The sequence below is a fragment of the Apostichopus japonicus genome, chromosome 2 (assembly GCF_037975245.1).
Source record: "Apostichopus japonicus isolate 1M-3 chromosome 2, ASM3797524v1, whole genome shotgun sequence".
NCBI classification, from domain to species: Eukaryota; Metazoa; Echinodermata; class Holothuroidea; order Aspidochirotida; family Stichopodidae; genus Apostichopus; species Apostichopus japonicus.
The window spans coordinates 16,499,809-16,520,829 of record NC_092562.1 but is presented as its reverse complement, the minus strand read 5'-3'; the positions used below and the strand labels follow the sequence as shown (position 1 = coordinate 16,520,829).

Below are 21,021 nucleotides of genomic sequence, written 5' to 3'. Positions count from 1 at the left end.
GGTCAAAGTAGGTTTACCGAAATTTCGTTTAGCCATAGCTCCGAGGAGGACACAATTGAGTTGGCTTGCTGCTTTCATACATGTTTAGTTGTTATGGCTACATATAGGACTATATGGATGCAAATGGGACTAGTATACTAGTTGTCGCTTTTCTATTGACTAATGTGACTGTCTTGTGTGGGTGTGTTTATCTGTGCGTACAGAAAAAGGACTTCTTAATAATAATAAAAAGGTGAAATGAAAATATTAATCCAGTGGAAAATGTAACATATCTGAACGTTATCATAATAGGCCATGGGCTGAAGCCATCTAAAACACTCTTTCGTTCACATGGCTGCTGGGACTACTCAACTTCAGTGTAATAAATTCAAACATAATTTTCTTAATCTATTACTGCTTGTTCTTTTTAAAAATATTTGCACATTTGAGAGAAATTAAGTAAAAACCAATTAAAAATTGCTAAGAGACAATTTTTATGATTGGTTAATAAACTGAGCAAATTATCAGATTGACCAATCAGAGTCCTCTATGTATGAGTTACAATCCTATTGTTGTGATTGAGCAACAATGCACTGTACAATGCATTATGCACTTACACTGTGTTACATTGTATGTATGTATGTACGTATGCGTGTATGTATGTATATGTGATCTTCCCGCAAGCAGGAACTCGCGAAAGAAGCCATGGAGGCTTGTAGACTCGCAAGCTGACCGAAGCCAATCTCTCGGCACACATCCATTTAACGTCCATGTCAGGAAGTTGTTATTGAACAACACCCTTGCCAGACGACACACATTGCTGTCGGCGGGGAATCGAACCGGGGATCTCATGACTGGGAGACGCCGGCGTTAACCACTAGGCTATACACTCCGCCTTGGCTATACACTCCGCCTTGGCTATCCACTCCGCCTTGGCTATACACTCCGCCTTGGCTATACAATCCGCCTTGGCTATACACTCCGCCTTGGCTATACACTCCGCCTTGGTCTTGTGTGGGTGTGTTTGTCTGTGCGTACAGAAAAAGGACTTCTTAATAATAAAAAAAAGGTGAAATGAAAATATTAATCCAGTGGAAAATGTAATATATCTGAATGTTATCATAAACAAATGAGATAACAATACTTCAACTAATAGTTGTACACTTGTTAATTTACGTCAAGGCCGTAACCAGGCTGGGGCACTGTGGGGCACTGTGAGGCACTGTGGGGCACTGTGGGGCACTGTGGGGCACTGTGGGCACTGTGGGGGTGGGGGCTGGCCTTTCATGCCGCTCTACTTGTACTTGTACTCGTACATATGCTGTTGTACTTCTCAATGTTCTTCCATTTTAAACCTGTTTCGAGCGCTTCCGTTGCCCTGTTTAATCTTAAACGAATTGCACATATACTTGTATAGTATAGGTTTGATATGAGCGTTTGTTCCTGTAATGACACGACAGCAGTACAAAGTTTGAGTTCCAATGTTGTAGTCTATATGCTCCCATCTATATTAAAGACTGTCTACCTGTGGATCCCATAGTGGTAAGCTATTACTTGCGTTTGTGATCACTGATCAACTCATATTTCAATTATAGGGTCAAATCTGAAAAATTTTCAGCTACCCAAACTTGGAAAAGTCGATCATAACGTAGTTATCCTGGTGCCAAAGTATAGACCTATTGTACCATGGAGCTCTGTTTAAAGCTCCATGATTGTACAAAGACAAAAGCCCTGTATTATTACAGTTCAGCAATGAAATGCTAATTCATTAGACCATGGAGCTATAAATAGCTTCATGATTAGACCGTCTACGAGCTGAACTCTATTGTACCATGGAGGTAAAAACAGACTCCATGATTGTACGGATTGAGAAATGTTTGCTGAAGCTTGCAGTGGCCTGGATGAACTAACAGAAACTGTAAGCCATGATATCAACTTTGTGTCGAGTCAACCATCACCAATAAGCAGATTAAAATATACCCCAACAATAAACCCTGGATATCTAAGAGGGTCAAAAATATTATCAACAAGAAAAAAGAACTGTTTTGGGAAAGGAGATCGGGAGGGACTTAAACAAATGCAGTTTAAACTTCAACGGGTGATCAAGGAAGAGAAGACCGCTTATCGAGAAAAAATACAAGGACAATTTTACGGACAATAATATGAAGCGTGTTTGGGAGGATATGCGTTTGATGAGTGGGTACTATATTTAACTCTTGCCAATTACCTTTGTCACCCCAGGTTGATCGCTCCCATCCAGGGGACATTAGCCTTTAGGGAAGCGGGGGTTCTTCGGCTGTAATGGGGTCAACTACCTGCACCGAGATACTCGATTGTCCTTAACAGCACATATCAACAATGCGCCTCGTGACGTATAAGGACCCTACCTTACTACTGCTGTAACTACTGGCTCGCCTGAGTCAACATACAAACAAACAGAATAATACAAAAGCGTATGTTTAGTTATGCGGTATATATTCATAACTACGACATGAAAATAGAGAAAAGAAAATAACAAATGGAGGTTAACAACGGTATTAAACAACAACTGTCACTAGTTGTCAACATAATTAAACAATAAAAGTACAATCAATCCAATTTCGGAATGGACCACTATATAGCTGGGGGCTGGGGCTCACTCCCTCTCTAGACCCGCTCGGCCGCCTTTCGAATCCAGGGAACATCATGGCCTGGTGGGGAGGGGGGCATCTTAAGACCAGGGCGTTTAGTCACGCCCACCCAACCAAGGACCTGTTTAGAAATTAAAGAGTAATTTCTAATGATGATGTCTCCGACATCCTAACGACGGCTGAGGGCTGTCAAGTGAGTGGCCTAACTTACATACCAAAATAAACAATACAATAGGCTCAGTGCCAAATAAAATATGGGACAATTCTACAACAAGTACACTCTAATCATTAAGGCTAAATATAAATGAAATATCACTCCAGTAAATAGCATTATAAGTAATAAAGCACACATCTAGCCGACGTGGCAGTCAATGACGGACACCAATGCAGTAAGTCTCAGTCAAGTGCTAATTGCCCTAACCCAATTACTAGCATGTTCCTAATAGACAACTAAATGCATAAATACTAAAATAACATAACACAATATATACCCTACATGATAAGTCTCTCATAAACATATCATATGTACCAACAAATAGTAGCAAAACTATTTAGGGTCAAACCTCTGACAAGGACTGTCACCAAGGGAGCTACAGAACATACATCAGCTAATATGGATTCCACAAAAGGGTAAAATCTAGTATACATGTAGCATATCATGTATAGGCTTAGTGTAGCTTATAGAGTACACAATACAGAAATAATCATAAAGGAATAAACAACATTGGCTATATGTCATTATCAATGAAACACATAGTTATACTAAATTACACAACGGATGGTAAAGTATATCAATCGATGGTATGACTTTAATTAACTTAGATAGAAAACATATATGTGTGCTTGGAGCCATCACAGAGTAACTGAACATTACTATTAAACTTACTAAGCTTACTTCTGAAAAATACAAAGTGGTTCATACCTGTTTAGAAATTAAAGAGTAATTTCTAATGATGATGTCTCCGACATCCTAACGACGGCTGAGGGCTGTCAAGTGAGTGGCACAGATCACTGGTAAACTGGCCTTCTTATAGAGCCAGGGGACAGTACCCTAAAACAATACAACTTCCTGCCCAGCCCAAATAAGGAGATAAATGAACCAGCTGATCGGCCTACTCAGTACCGGAAAACACCAACATTCCTCAAATAACCACTAAGACAACAGGTGTAAACAACTTAGTGACGTAGTCCCAGAGAACAAGTTCATACACAAACAGGTGAACAGAGGGTCACCTGTTTGCAGAAGGTCTCTCTCTCTCTGGGGACAGCTTAGCTCACTAATGGGTTATGGTGGCTTTACTCTCTGGTACACTTGGGGGACAAAGCAATGTCATTCCAAGAATACAGATTTAGTCATTACAACTTCCTGCAATGAAGTGACAGGCCATTGAACTCCTAGAGCACCCGAGAATTTGTAGGGGGAACCTATCACAGGGAGGGGGAAATCTAAATTCTAGTACTTCCTAATTTACCAAAAAATTAGGGGTGCTACACCTGCCACTACCGTTGCTTATGCAAATGAATTGAATTGAATTATTTTTATAACCGTTTAGCCAATAAATGATTTTTCAACAGATCTTGACAATTTACGTGTATTGCTTGCCGATTCTGATTGCGATTTAGTTGTAACGGAGGCAGCGACGTAGCCAGGAATTTGAAAGGGTGGGGGATCATATTTTGTGATTGATATGGGGAGGGGTTTAAGGGGAAGGGGTGTCCCACTCCCCCATTTGAGATATTTTTGAACAATTGAAGGCTCTTAGATGCGATATGGTGCAATATGTTTTGCCAGTTTCATCATTACCATATGATATCATATATTATCAGCAGATTTTGTTTCCTGTTTGAATTCTTTTACATATTATATCAGAAAGACAAACATTGTGCTCTTTTACAGTTTTTCCAGTAGGATGATTCTTGTTTATTGTCCAATGTCTGGACTTTAATACATTTGAAGAACTTGACTGATGGACAATATAAACTTTCATATTTTGTAAGACATCCTGATGTGCAGTGGCCTAAATACAAATATCGTTATCGCAGTGTATTAGCAGTGTAATCATTATTTATAGGAAGTGCGTATCACGAACGATTGCTAGCTTAGCGTCATAACAGGCTGTTCGTGCAACAACTTATGATGAATCACAGAAAGGATGAGAACGAACGTTGTCGACGTCGTTGTGCATACGGTTCGTGACACTCCATCGATGCGGTTAGGTAGGCAATATGTATTTTATTACATAGTGGCCAACTGTAGCCTGTAGGCTTGTAATAGGCTATAGGCTAAATTTAGCTAATTGCATCTGCCAATCTATAAGTAAGTTGCTGAATCAAGAGGCCTGAATGTTACTACGATTGTAATCGAGTTAACGGAGCTGTCGTGTATTCAAGATCAAAAGAGTACCGACAAAATACCATGCTAAAAAAAAACAATTTTTCACATTTTGTCGACACTGAAAGGGGGGAGCAGTTGCCTCCCCCTGCTCCCCCCCCCCCCGGCTACGTCCCTGAACGGAGGATGACATACGTCGTTCCTTTTCTAGGTTACACTCATCAAAAGCTGCTGGTCCAGTTAATTTATCATCACGGGTATTAAAAAACATTGTGCAATAGAACTGGCCAATATATTCACTCTCATTTATAATCGGTCTTCTAAAATTGGTACATTCCTTCATTATAGAAGCAATCCTGTTTTATACCTATTCCGAAGAAATCAGCAGAAATGTCATGCAGGAATGACTTGCGCCCGGGAGCACTTACGGCTGTTCCAATGAAAGTATGTGAACGGTTATTTTTAAAGCATTTTAATTCATCTGTAGCTCCCTTTCTAGACCCACTACAGTTTGCATATCAATCTAGTCGTAGCTGTTAAGATGCCATCCTAGTAATTCTCGACAAGTTATACTCTCACTTAGAACACTCTAACACTTCTTCTGCGCATGTCACGTTTTTCGATTTCTCTTCTGCCTTTAATACTATACAACCACACAATTTAGTCACTAAGCTTCTTAAAATGGGCATTCCAGATGGTTTTATTAATTGGATCATGCAGTATCTCACTAAGAGAACACAGTATGTTAAACTTAGTCCCACTTGTCGTTCAGATCATATTATGTCTAATACAGGGGCCCCTCAAGGGACTGTCCTAGCCACATTTCTCTTTACATTATACACATCTGATTGCAGATCTCTGGAGGAGGGATGTCCTGTCCTCCAGTTTGCCGATGATACCGCCATGGATGGCCTCATCCATGGTAATGATGACAGGGCATACCTGCGCCAGCTGCAGTCATTCGTAGATTACTGTGACTTTAACTTTCTGCAATTAAATGTCTCTAAGACAAAAGTAATGATTATTGATTTTAGACGTATAATGATATTTTACCACCGCCCGTTATTATTAAAGGTAATGAAGTAGAACGTGTTTCATCATACAAATATTTAGGAGTGGTGCTGAATGATCAATTGACTTGGGGGGGGGGGGGTCATATTGATGTACTAGTCACAAAGTTGAATTCTAGGCTATATTGTCTTCGGAAAATGTCATTATTCAATGTGCGTTCAGAAATTTTAGAGATGTTCTATAATTCTACTATTTGTGGAGTCTGGAGATGTTGTCTAATTTGCTAGGGTGGTAATGTCAGTAAATCAGAAAGGGACCGTATTGATAATATTATTAAAAAAGCTGAAATCATAGTTGGGGGTTCTCAGTCTGCTGTTGACACTGTCTACCAGTGAATTCTACAATCCAAGCTTGATAAAGTGTGGAGTGACTCTAGTCACCCTTCCCATCACCACCTTCAAGACAGACTTAATGACAAGACAGACAAGACAGACTTAATTAAGATATAGTTATTGGCAGACTAAGACCCCTACAACTAAAGACTAATCGACACCGTAATTCCTTCATCCCCCGTGCAATAATACTTTACAATAATATCTTGAGTCGTTAATGGTTTGGCTTTGATTTAATGGGTATGCTTACTGTTTTTATCCATTTAATTAGCTGTTCTTACTTTTTCAACTCTTAAGTGTAAATGTGAATATAGGTTTATATATTTTTGTACTTTTGATAATGTTCTGTTTCATATATATATATATATATATATATATATATATATATATATATATATATATATATATATATATATATATATATATATATATATATATATATATATATATATATATATATATATATATATATGTATATATATATATATATATATATATGTATATATATATATATATATATATATATATGTATATATATATATATATATATATATTTATATACCACATATATATATATTTATATACCACATATATATATATTTATATACCACATATATATATATATATATATTTATATACCACATATATATATATATATATATTTATATACCACATATATATATATATATATATATAATTATACCAGACTTGTATAACATGAGTATGTATTCAGTTTTATCGCTCATTTGTACTGATTCTCGCTATTATGAATTAGTACTCGTATTGTACTCGAAGAAGTTTGGAATTTTGAATTTAAGTACTCGTACTGACGGCTTAGAGCCTATATTACACGTAGTTTTACTCATAACCAGGGGAATTTTACTTGTTCTCCTATAATGAGGATGTTGTGTACTCTTACAAACTTAACTCAGGTGCTATCAGATTTCAAACAAACTTAAGACAAAAGACATTTCTAGTACAAAAAGTTTCTTCCAACTATCGCCAGTACTGAATAATTATTTTCATTCTTATAAATGTTCTAAACTGTCTTATTAACTGAATGGTTTTCCTTGATGGGCATCCTATTGGTACGTTTGGCTATAAATAGTATGTCCTACACCTAATTTCAAATAGTTATACTATCCACGGTTTACATTATTATGAAAAATATATGCAGCTCACATCGAGAAAACCGAACCGATCAGCTTTCGAATATATCTTCATAAAGTTAGTCCGTCCATGGTATAATTATGTCACGTGATTCTTTGGCTGAAGTTAGGAGATTAATTTGAAATTAATATAACATTGAAATCTACTTCGAATCTCAATACAAACTAAACAAGAATTAATATCATTTACAGTAATGGTTAAATCAATGATAATGTACGTCCAAGCCTGTCCCGGCTAATTTCTCTTTCATCATTTTGTTACATTCATCTCTCTGTTCGTCAGTAAAGTTCGCTTTCCATCCACCAGAAACACCTACAAAGAAAAAGGGGGCGAAATGTGGTTTATTTGACCCCCTAATCTGCTTGAAATGAATTTCACAACTAAAATGACTTTATGTCTACTTTGATCAGCTGGAGTAACAACTCCATGCTAATCCATGGATGCTTAACTTTCTAATTGAAGCTGCCTTTTGCATTTGGTATAAATAAAGACAAATTTACCAAAACCTCTCGATTATTATACTCAAAATAATTTTCCAAACGGATGAAATTTACATATCAAACTATAGAGACCCCATCTAACCAAACAAATTCACGAGGCTATATAAGGAAGATATGAATTTCACACGGTTTTTCAAAGTTTCGTCTTGTATTGACATTATGTATATTATAGCATTGGCGGTATATTGTGACATTAAACAGAACCCTTGGTATCTATGTCTCTATTCTTTCCTATATTATAATATCATAACAATTTAGGTTATTGTTGTTGTTGGTCTAGACGACGTCATATTTATCTTATTCTATATCCAAGATAATATATTCATGAATAAGTCACCTTTCTGTATAAATGGCATTAGGCCGAACGCTCTGGTATACATCTTGCCATTCTCATATTCCTCTTCGATCTTAGCGAATGTTTTCTTCATTCCTTCTACACTTGCATGTTCGATTATCCTTTCCATTCCTTCTGAAGTTATCGGTAATCCAAGAAATTTCTCCAGACGTCTTACAACAGACCGTAAATCCTATTGTTGTTCAAACAAAGACGAGAAGAAAAAAAATAATATTGGTTACTTTTGAGTTCAGATAAGTGATGTACAGTTTCAAGTATTTCCTTTTCTCTATAGATTCGATCTAAGTTACATTCACAATACTCTGTATGACCTCTGTATATGAAAGAAAAGTGTGCTGTTTTCCTTATGATATTTAACTACCTTATTCCCAGAGGGCAAAAAAAGATTATATCTACACAGTAGATGCAGCTTGATAATGTCCTAAGTACAGAGATTCTTGGCATAGCTAAGTACAAAACTTATCAAAATTTATCAGATTTCAACGATAAAGCACCATGCAGAATGATTATTTAAAGTAGTAAGTAAAGCTTTGAAGAACATTTTCAGTTATCACAAAACAGCACCGAGTGTGATCCACTCAATGGAAGAACCGATGATTTAGTCTGCAGTTACAAACGATTGCATTCAATGAAAACATATCTTGAGTATTGAAAAGTACCTGTATAGTGACGTTGCGAAGGACGTATAGGCTATACATGAAATAGACTAAACTTATAAATACCTGATTCAATCCATAGGTGTTATTCTATATGAAACGTTCAGTCTTGTCGTTACTGTTAACATACGTTGAATATAAAGACATTATATGATCATTTTTAATATTTCATATTTTTATAAACCACAGCATTAAATGTTCACATAACGTGATTACCGTCTTCATTTCCTCATATGTTAGGAATAGTACATTATCGTCGTCTCTGTGATTCCAGAAACCCAAGGCATGGTCAAACCAGTTACCGAAATGGGCTGTAAAATATGAAATAAACACAAATAAATCTAAAGAAATAAGGAAATATCATCAGTTAAGTGAAATGCATTGCATTTATCCAATATGTGGCTATTTACAGTGTCTATATATACGACTGTAACTTTGCTATAGACTATTTAAACAAAAATGGTAACTAGGCTTTCATGACACAGCCAGTGAATATAACCGGCTAGCTTCCAAATTTTATCGGGACAGATGAGAATGGTGAGGTAAGTGTGAGGGGGAGGGGTGGGTGGGTGGTGGTGGTGACGGAGGAGGAGATAATAAGAGATAACGTTGAAATGTTACAGTGTTTTCTGTGCAAAAGAATGGAATATAGCCTAACTGACGTAGATTTATTATAATTAACTTGTAAAACATTTACCCTTTTCTGAGAAGAAGGTTTTGTACATCAGTTCCCAGGTCACATTATTTTTGCTCGTGGGATCAATTGCGTTTACGAAGCGGTACATTGATGAACATGCGTCTTTAGGGTCCCTTGTCAAATAAACAATCTGTATGAGATAAAGAGTTACAAAATATTGAGTACACATGCAGGATGCCGTGCATAGTTGAAATGTATTGAACAGAATGAAGAACCATGACAGGCGCGTAGCCGGGGGGCGAAGAGGGCAGCCGCCCCCCCCCCCCTTGAGCATAATTTTTTGGTAAGTTTTTATGATATCGCTAGTAATTTCAAAGAGAAAATGCTAAGATGCAACTTACAAGGCCTGGGAAGTGCCATTTCCAGCGATCTGGGAGGCATTTTCAGCCAAAATTTTCTTTCTTGTACGGCTTCGCGTCAATTTGTGGTGGCGCTACGCTTAAATAGTTTGCAATGCCGTATCTACGGCTCTGATAGTTTGCCAACAGTTTCGCCCCTCCCTTGGCAAATTCCTCGCTACGCGCCTGAACCATGACAAATTTGATATGTTACTTCTACGGTGTAGTAAAAGCAAGAACCAGTGTTTGAAACAGCATGAGAAGACATTCTAAGATGAATATACCAAGCTATGACAGTATCATTGCCACAGCATGAGTACAATAGAAAATTATCTTGGGCATGAGGACGAGTACAAAATTCTATGCTCGCAATCGAGTACCTTATCTTCAACTATTCTCTAGACTAGATTTCCAAGATTTTTCAGAATATCAAGTATCTTGTATTCTAACATGGCAATGACAGAATTTGACAAAAGACGGGAGACATTGAAAGTCCATGCGAAACTTTACAGTAGTTAATGTACTCATAGGGTTTGTTGCTGAGTCATCAAAAAGTGTCTATAGCAACTACGACTAATACCCAACACCTTTCTTATACTTTAAGCAGAATTTCCTTGATATTTCGTAGTTCAGCAAAGAACAATTTTGAGTGATAGTATTGTGGTCAAGATATTCAGCTAAATACGCTAATTCCCTGGTATGCTAATTTAAGTCATAACTTTGTTGATGACATCGGCTTCTCAGTGTAAGCCTTCGTGTTTCTCGTTATTTCATTTTTTATTTATAAATTCGGATAACATACCCAAAGTATGTTACTCTTGTAATTTCATTTAACCCAGCACTCTGTAAGACATTGACGACACCATTTGTCCTTGGGAAATTCCCTAATACATTGTATTTATGTTATATCTCATGTCTATAGGTGATATAACTATATAGCTTGTACAGCTACTTTAATTGATAATCCGCAGCAGTGTAAAGGGCCATTTTCGAATAAAAAGTGTAACAGAAATACAAGCTAGACTGCATGACAGTTATGATAATGATGATGACGATGATGATGATGATGATGATGATGATGATGATGATGATGATGATGATGATGATGATGATGATGATGATGATGATGATGATGATGATGATGATGATGATGATGATGATGATGATGATGATGATGATGATGATGATGATGATGATGATGATGATGATGATGATGATGGTGATGGTGATGGTGATGGTGATGGTGATGGTGATGGTGATGGTGATGGTGATGGTGATGGTGATGGTGATGGTGATGGTGATGGTGATGGTGATGGTGATGGTGATGGTGATGGTGATGGTGATGGTGATGGTGATGGTGATGGTGATGGTGAGGGTGAGGGTGAGGGTGAGGGTGAGGGTGGTGGTGGTGGTGGTGGTGGTGGTGGTGGTGATTATTAGTGGTAGTAGAAGTAGTAGTAGTAGTATTGTGCCGTTGTTGTTATTGATACTTTCTGCGTGGCCAAGGGGGAGGTGTTATTCTAAACAGAAGCACTTATTATTATTTAAAACTGGTGTACCAACCTTTGGTTTCTTAGTCCAGACTTGAGGAGGGAGTAGTTGAACAGGTAAATGGGTAGCGTAGATTCGAGGAGAAGGGCTTGCAGCTATTCCATCCGAAACACATCGCTTCATATCTGGGGGCAGTGCGAAGGACAGATCACCGTTTTTACTGGGGTCTGTTTCTCGTTTAATTTTCTCCACGTGACCGTCGTGCTGCATAAGACGTAACACCTCCTTCATCCAGTGAGTACCTTTTGTAAAATTAAGCAAAAATGGGGGGGGGAGGGGGGAGTTCAGAGTTCAATTCTTAAAGGTCATCAGTTCTTTCCAAATACGATAGAATAATTAACCAGGAAGGTCAACGTGCTTACTGATTCTTGCCACATTTGTGATTACAGACTTTGACCTCCGTTCACCTCGAATGACCATAGGGAAATGACAAAATTCCTCTACTCACTATAGGTGGATCCACATACCATATATAATGCCCATCCAGGCTTTTACTTTCTTCCCAGATTTTGGGCTTTGTTGTCAAAACCCAAAGGGATCTTGTACTCAATAAGGTGGCTCTACATACGATGTATAAAACCGTCCAAGCTTTACTTATACTGTTTGACGATGGTTTCAGCCGTTGACTCCTGTTGAATTTATATAACCGTTGACGAATACGCAGAAAATGAAAGCCGTCTATGACGTAATTGCTTGGCAACCATGCAGAGACAACCCCCCCCCCCCTCCTTTTTCCTCCGATTTCAGAAGCCCTACTTTGTTATACATATGGTTACATGTATTGGATCTATATTGCGTACTGTTCATCCACGGTTACTACAAACTTACCACATTTTGGATACGTCGTTAGAATTAGATCATCTTCCCTCACCTCAAAAGTTTTTACTTTTTCAAGACAATGAGGTAGAACCAGTGGTGGAAACCAGACGCCTTCGTATTCAACCGCTTGCGTTAGCGCTGCTAGCGGTGTCATTAATATCTTTGGAAGCGCCATACTGCTACATTAAGGTATAAATTTCCTGAAATAAAGGAATAAACAAACAGACACACAAACACACACACGCATTAGTGATATAGCAGGAAACAAATGGATTCACAAATTCCACATGAAAATGTATACATTTTAATGCCAAAAAGAAGTAAAAGTCAGACGCTCTGTAATAGACACGGGTCGGGTGTTGCAATGGATCCACGGTCCATTAAATATCCAGGGGCCCTCTCGGGTTGGGTCCAACATTTTCAGTCCGTTGCGGACAAGAAGGGTGCGGTCGTTTTCTTAATTCGGGTTCGAAATAGATACAACTATCAATGTACATCGCTCTTGTATTATAAGTTATACTCCTCAAAGGTGAATTCACGCAAGCCTTGCTTTTGAACACTTTAGAACAGGGTTGTCCAACCTACGGCCCGCGGGCCACAGTCCGGCCCGCCGCAGGGTTGCGTCCGGCCCGCCAGAGATGCTCTACGGTGCGAAATTTTAGTGAGCAGATTTATTGATAACAATTTGAAGCTATATAATCAATCTTTCGAACCTTCTGGGTCCAAAAAAACTGCATACAGGTCAGTTTGTGTGACACTCACACTCTCAGCGGATGGGGGGGGGGGCGGCTGAACATAATTCATCTGTTTTATCAGGAAGGAAAATAAATCCGTGCGCTCCGCGCGCAGTGCTCACATTTTGTTGCCTTGGGCTTCGGGCAAAAATCGAGAGTAGGGTTCATGCGGCCCCTCCTTCATCATAATCATTCCATGTGGCCCTCTTCTGCAAAAGGTTGGACAACCCTGCTTTAGAAGCTCTTCGACACGTCATTCACACATAAATCCACACAATAAATTTAATAGGAAAGGATTTTTGTTTGTAAAACATTTGCCGTTTGGATAACAACACGGATGTGTTCCAGATATGATCCATGGAAATGTCGGGAGTATATCCAGTTAAAATTAGGTTACACTCTACCGACCACTTCTTGAATTGGTATAGAAAACCGGATTTTGAGACGTGGTTTTTTACTAACGTTGTGGAATATTTTTCTCTTAAAGATACCGTAGGTGTGACATTGTATGTTACCACTTTTAACTATGGTATCCACAATATATATGCAAAAAGATAATTGTCGATTTTACCGGTTTTTATCTGACCACATTTACCTCCTTTTTTTACTTTTGTTTAATAGGTTTTTTTTTTCGTTCTTTTAAATCGCAAAAAGGAAAACCATATTTTTGCGATTTTTTAGCGTTACGTGAAAGACCTCAATATGATGTCTTTTATATGCTTCCGTAAATACTCTTGTCCATTTTAACCATGCAAATAGTATCCCATTATATTCTGATATTGTAATCGATGTATGATATAATAACTATTCAAGAATAATAAACATATTATCAATAAAGGCAAACATACATATTTTGAGAACGATTTGGTGGAACTGATAACGGGGTTGTAGTCAAGATACTATATAGTGCAAAGTTATGAAGCTAACGTTCATTTGATAGGAACCTCAACACTGCTACGCTTTACTCTTTTTTGTCTTTTTTTGTTTTTTTGTCAACGGCGACAATGACATGTGGGGGTGATCAGCGTCTAGCGCAATGGGTGGGATAGGGCGGTGGGGGAGAGGCTGTCAAGCCGCCAGAGATTTTTATATTCTGTCGAGGACGAATTATATCGCTTCTCTGGGTCCAGAATGCCCTCATGCGGGAATCCAGGGGAGTGTGAATACACTACCATTTTTCAACCTCACACAAAAGTTAAACAGTAATTATTTACTAGCACATCCTTACGCTTAGACCCTATTCATTAACCTAAGTCGATTGTTTAAATATGACTCAAATTACCCCATTGGACATCTAAACATTGTTTTTATTTGGGGGGGGGGGATATCACCTTCACTCCGCCCTGTATGTAGGTCGTCTTCAACCAACCCAAGCCTATACTACCTCTTTTATATAAAAAATCCTGGATCCATCTCAGTAATGATTCCACAATGTTCATGCCCATAAAGCAGTCGGGGTAAATTTAGAATCCCCTCCACCCATAAAATCGTGTGCACGCCACTGGGGATGATTAACGCATTTTATTAATTGCTCCTAATTTGAGCCACAGATTTAAATAACATGTAATATTCTGTGTAATGAATTTTATAAATGACATCACATGTAGAGTAGCTATAGTGTTCTAGTATTTATTGGAAGAGGAATCCCGGGCCGGAAAACAACTTTCGTCAGATAACGGGATTACTGCTTACCGAATTAGGTATGCATATAGAAGTATCGATGAAAAGTATGGAATGCCCAGAGGCCTTAGGCGTATTGATTTATTTCCATTGGGTATATAAGACTTGTACCAAATAGCATAGGTATTTATATGTTATTTACTTTTTTGTCATCGTGGAACTTTTAATAGGGGTAACAGACAATGTGACACTATATAGTTAGCCTAAGGCGTATTGATTTATTTCCACTGGGTATATATATAAATATATATATATATATATACAAGGACGTGGGAACCGGGGGCTGGGGGCGCCAGCCCCCCCCCCCCCCAGTGAAAAATATGGAGGGGCGGAAGTATCATTCCGCCCCCACTTCGCAAGTCAGAAAACCCCTTTTTCATTTCCAAATGAGTAAAAACTCACATTTGGAGCACCAAATTGCATCTAAGGCCAGGTGAAAATGCAAAATTATATACAAAATGGAGTGGGTGGGTTGAAGTGTGCTATATTGCACCAAATTGTATCTGAGGCCAACTGGAAATGCAAAACAAATTCCAAAGGGGAGGGGGACACCCCTCCCTTAAACCCCTCCCCAGGTCGGCCATCGGTCTTCAGCCCCCCCCCCCCCCACTCAAAAGTAACTTCCTACGCCACTGTATATATATATATAGGCTATATATATATAGGCTATATATATAGGCTACATGTATAGGCTACATAGGCTAGAAATACTATTATTATTACACCGTTATTTATATAGCGCATAATCCACAAGTTCTATGCGCTTTACAATTAAACCTGGTCATTGGTAACTTGTCACACCTACACACCAAAGTGTGCACAATTCAAACAATCTCTCCTGGGGCACAACAGTGCACCACAGCCACGTGTCCCCTGGGGGACTTCCCAAAGAATATATATATTTATTGGCTATATATAGGCTAACTATAGGTGTCACATTGTCTGTTACCCCTATTAAAAGTTCCACGATGACAAAAAAAAATAATAATAATAACATATAAATACCTAGGCTATTTGGTACAAGTCTTGACAGCACGGTACCATTTTAAGTTGTAATATAACTAAATACAAATTTCTGTTTTCTTTATAGTCACTTGTATAACATGGTACACGATTATATTATGTAACATACTTACCCAATTATGAGAACATCTAATATTCTTGCGTTCTCTATCTCTGGTCGCTCTTGTTATTAACCTAAACATGTATATACGAGCGGTTCTATTGCTATATATTCACCCACTCACCTCAACACATTTCGCTGCCGGTTTAAAAATACCCTAGATACTATAGATGTTTTGTACCATACATACCTTGTACTACAAATTACACGTAGGCGGTTGGTGGATCTACGCAGGCGTTTGTTTCTGTAACGCTACAACATTCAACGGGAAAGGTTGCCCTTTGAATTCCAGTGTAACACACTTTACATCTACTCAGGTCTGTTTCTATATCAAATATATTTATATGGATCATATCCAAACAACGTTGCATGTACTCCTCGACGCCTACAAGCTAACAGCGTCAAAGACTTATACTTACGGAAGCATAGGGGGGACATTACAATGTATTCTAAAGCTAACTTTGCAAGAATAATGAGAATCAGAAAACCACATTGTCATGACAAAACGGCCAAAAAAACAAAAACATGTAAACTATATTATCAAGACGTTGTGAATTTCCTACAACGTGAAAGCTAACCTAGACATCTGTTATTCAAATCTATGCAAAACGGTTATTGTCGATTTCACCGTTTTATATCTGACTACATTTAGGCTACCTCCTTTTTCTTTTCGCTTTGTTAAGACGGAACCAAATATGTGGAACAAGGAAAACCATTATCGGCGAATTTTTCGTGATACGTGAAAGACCTTAATATGATGTCTCTTATATGCTTCCGTAAATACCCTTATCGTCCATTTCAACCATGCAAATAGTATCCCATTATATTATGATATTGTGATTAGTATAAGTGACTTGGCGGTTTTTAAGGGACAAACTCAAACGAATGACAGCGAATGACCGAATGACAATTGACTTTGTACAGGGTTACTTATCATTTGCGAATGACAGCGAATGACAACGAATGACAACGAATGACAACGAATGACAACGAAGGACGGTGGTGAGTGGAGATAGCTAGAATGATGAACGGAGTGGAGTAAATGCGGTTATTGGTTTTCTAAATCGCATCACGTGGTTGCAGGGTGGTGTAATTTACTGATAGAAACCACAGGGAAAGTTTTTGTGTGAGATTGCGCTTGAGTGCTGTGCTTTTTACCTCTGTAGATTTATATAGAAAGATAACTGAAGACGTTTCAAGATTATAGTATTGTTAGTTTCTAACAATTAATATCGGAAAAAATGACGTTAAATTTACTTTTTAAAATCAAACTTACAATTTCGCTTACTATAAGGTGCGTTTTTATCTTGTCCGTACTTTAATAGATCTAGATACCCACGAAGTCTGAACTGTGATATCCTGTTGAAGCAAATGTCTGTGCTGTCATTACTGTCATTCGTTTTAGTCAACGCAATTTTTTAGTGTGTACAACATATTGTCATTCGTTATGTGTAACGCAATTGTCATTCGTTTTAGTAACACCCGTTTTTAATCGATGTATACTGTAATAACTATTCAAGAATAATAAACATCTTATCAATTCAGGCAATCAAACAATTTGGTGGAACTGATTACGAGGTTGTAGTCAATATACTTGATATTACTGGCTTGATTTTCAACGGAGACGAAAGTGGTTACCGCAAGGAAGTGGATAGATTGGTGAACTGGTGCACTGAGAATAACCTGATTCTTAACGTAAGCAAAACAACATAATTAATTGTAGACTTCAGACGGAACAGATTCAAATGCAATGTATTTTTAACACTGTGTGTTTTTATGTCTTGGCAACATTTTCATCCTGCTGGTATTCATTGATATTTTGAATCTGTTTTTTGGTTTTGTACTCGTTTTGACTTTTGAGCTCTTGTTTTGACCCAATTTCCATTGTAAGATCAGTGGCTGAATAAATATCTATCTCTCGATCTATCTATATATTGCATAGTTATGAAGCTAGAGTTCAATTGATAAGAACCTCAACACTGCTAAACTGTACTTTTTTCTTCTTTTTTTAGTATCAACGGCGACAAAACGAATCATCGAGTCATGACAAAAATATTTATTTACTCCAATATATTCAATTCGACGCAAAGAAGTAGCGTAAATGTTATTATTTTCAAATTGTTGCCAATAAACGATATCTGAATTCTGGCGCCATGCACGGGAAAAAGACACGCATTTAAGTTATCGTAAGCACAGTCCTTGGATGTTTACGTCTTGCTTACGGTCACCTTAAACATCGGAAACCCGTACATTTTGGAACAACGCGTTTACGATGTGATTACGCATCCGTAAACATTGTAAACACGGAACAACAGATTTCCGTTACGTTTATGACAACTTACATATCGGAAGTTAATAATTACTTTCGTATTTATTAAAACTTATTTCTTCTCCACGTTTACGTTGACCTTAATCTCGCCACGAAGAAATTTACGACAGGATTACGATTATCTTACACATCGGAAACTCGTAGCATAGATACAACGCGTTTACAACAAACTTCGCCAAACTTAAGCATGACGTTAACGTTGATTGTTCCATGAAATAAAACACTGGACACAATTCTCATGTCAATCTTTCCGATAATGATATTACCCTGTGACTGCATCTCATGAACAAAATTTCAACATTTACGTTGGCTGAAATGAGTGCAGTTAAAAAATTTACTGTTTATTTACAATTAACTTACAAATACGTTCATTTCAGCGTTTACGTATTGATTACGAATCCTTAAACGTCAAGTTTAAGTTATTTTCGTTCACCTGAAACAGGCACAGTACGGCATGTTGAGGATATACACGTCGGAAATTCCGAAGCATGCACACCACGGGATTACAGCATGATTACACCAACTTACGCATTGCGTTTACGTTGAATGTATTCTCCACTGAATTCGAAATTTACGGGAAGATTATACTGTAACGCTAACTCAGTCTAAGATTCTGGGGCGTCCAAATATTCCCTGCTGAGGACTGGTGGTGGTATGGAAACAAATGCGGCTTGGATGGTTGTATGTTAGTAAACGACGAGCCTTAAATCTCGCTATTACATGCAAAAGATATAACACATAGATAAACGAGTAAAGAACAAGCGCTGTGTAGATTTCGCAATCTATTACTATAAACAGCCACGGTACAAACAATACATCGGCACGAAGCCCTCAAATATAGGTAGAAAAACATGCACTTAACGATAATGGTCACAAACGAGGTCTCAATACCGAAGTAGAGTCCTATAACGATACGTACAAAAGTGTATAAAAGACGAATACAAGACAGATACAAGTACGACCACAATGGTCGGAGCCAGGGCTACTACCGAACCGAACGATTCAGATCGGGAGCGAAGACTGGTCACAAGTCTTGAGATCTGCTTCAGCTGAGCTGGTGAGCAGACATCACGTGACCTCTAATTATTACGTAATGTAGCCTACGACAAATAGAGGGCGACATATAAGATGACCAACGGCATCACACTATCCCCTTCTCAGTCCTTAACTTGTCCCCAAGTTATGAAAACAATACAGTATAAGGATCGCTAATTAGACACAAATCTAAAATCATAAACATACTAATACAAAAAGAAATCCAAAATACATGAATACGTATAAAAGCAAAGTATAGCTAATAGTGCCTGCCATGCACGAGAGCCTATACACACAATAACATTTGATTTAACTCTTAATACGGGTTCAGAACTAAAAACGTATCACATTTCAATCTGTACCGACTAAAAAAAATATGTCCTAGCTCGACTGCGAAAGAAGAAAGTTACACAATACGAGAGTAATAGAAGAGTAATATGACCTTACATGCACGTGTTCATACCCTAAAGGAATAACGCGGCTCGCGCGAAAGTGCAATTTGGACTCATGTGAGGTCACATTCCAGATACAACTAATAAAAGTAAAAACAACTTACGGTGTCGTACATAGATATAAATACATGAAAACAATCCAAGTGAATCAAAACATAACACTCTTGATGTAACACAGAGATCCAAACCACAAAATAAATTGATAGGAAGTCCGCATCAAAATATGAAATGTCCACAAGATTTCCAAAGTAAAAAGATATCATAACGAAACCGGAGGTCCGCATCAAAAGGTGAAATGTCCATAATAATTCCACAGTAAAAATATATAATAAAGAAACACGTTTATTTAACACAAAAGTTCTGACCGAAGGCATCTCTATGGATTAACGGTAAGTCAACAGTTCCCTGGTCTGAAATTCGAATCCCTCCTTCTCCGTGGTAAGAACTGTACCATCTGGGTATTGGACCGTATGTCTTTTCTGTAAATAATTCCAAGTACAATGTTCTTTTTTTTTACTTCCGCGTTGATGATGAGTGGAATCCTTGAAGTAACCATCAGGTTCCGCAGACGGGTCAAAACTAAATATAATTCTACTCGTTGCTTACGTAACGCTTACGTAACCACGAGGCCTCACCAACTCTGTTGGTCTCAACACTCTCTCCAGATGCTAAGCACAATTTAAGACGATCGTGGTGAACGACCTTCGGCCTCGATCGTTCCGACTGTTTTATACGATAAGTTACATCGGATAACTTATTTACTATTAAATATGGGCCTTCCCAATATCTTTGCAACTTAGGAGACAGTCCCTTTTTCTTACTGGGGTTATACAGCCAAACTTTATCCCCGACGTTATAATTTTTGGCATTGCTAAGCCTATCATAGGACTTCTTCTGCCTTTCAACTGACGTATTTGTTTCGATTCTAGCCATTTCATGAACTGTCCTAAGTTTTTCTTCCAATTTACTTACATAACAAATACTTGAACTAATTTCAACATGGGGAGGGGGTACTAGGAGATCAACTGGGAGATTCATCTGCCTTCCTAACATCATTACACTGGGTGTCTCTCCCGTGGTCTCGTGAACAGAGGAGCGGTACGCCATGGTAACATGGGGCAACCATTCATCCCAATCACGTTGGTTTTCCGAAACAACGGCCGATAACATTGCCTCTAAGGTTCTGTTAAAACGCTCCACCATGCCATCAGATTGGGGGTGAAAGGCTGTGGTACGAG

The 21,021-nt window shown here is 38.0% G+C and overlaps 2 protein-coding genes across 4 annotated transcripts in view; one reads left to right on the top strand and one right to left on the bottom strand.

The window, feature by feature from the left end:
- The window catches only part of LOC139980000 (alpha-N-acetylgalactosamine-specific lectin-like), a 74,314-nt gene that overhangs the window by 29,938 nt on the left and 23,355 nt on the right, over positions 1–21,021 (top strand). The gene's annotated exons all lie outside the window — the stretch shown is intronic.
- On the bottom strand, positions 7,592–16,315 carry LOC139979949 (sulfotransferase 1C2-like). 2 transcript variants are annotated; one of them, XM_071991214.1, is made up of 7 exons: positions 16,158–16,315; positions 12,440–12,630; positions 11,624–11,853; positions 9,723–9,852; positions 9,242–9,336; positions 8,352–8,541; positions 7,592–7,826 (listed from the first exon to the last, which is right to left on the bottom strand). In XM_071991214.1, exons 2-7 carry the CDS (start codon positions 12,603–12,605, stop codon positions 7,717–7,719), a joined length of 921 nt encoding a protein of 306 aa, XP_071847315.1. In that variant the 5' UTR covers positions 12,606–12,630; positions 16,158–16,315; the 3' UTR covers positions 7,592–7,716. The 2 variants fall into 2 exon arrangements, with proteins under 2 accessions (XP_071847315.1, XP_071847325.1); XM_071991224.1 differs by lacking the exon at positions 16,158–16,315 and adding an exon at positions 15,981–16,139.

Bases quoted from the DNA above. Each gene is read 5' to 3' on its own strand.
- LOC139979949 (XM_071991214.1), bottom strand. From the start codon at position 12,605: ATGGCGCTTCCAAAGATATTAATGACACCGCTAGCAGCGCTAACGCAA. The intron at 11,854-12,439 runs GTAAGTTTGTAG...ATTTTACAAAAG, and splicing joins AACGACGTATCCAAAATGTG to GTACTCACTGGATGAAGGAG. The intron at 9,853-11,623 runs GTTGGTACACCA...TATCTCATACAG, and splicing joins TCTGGACTAAGAAACCAAAG to ATTGTTTATTTGACAAGGGA.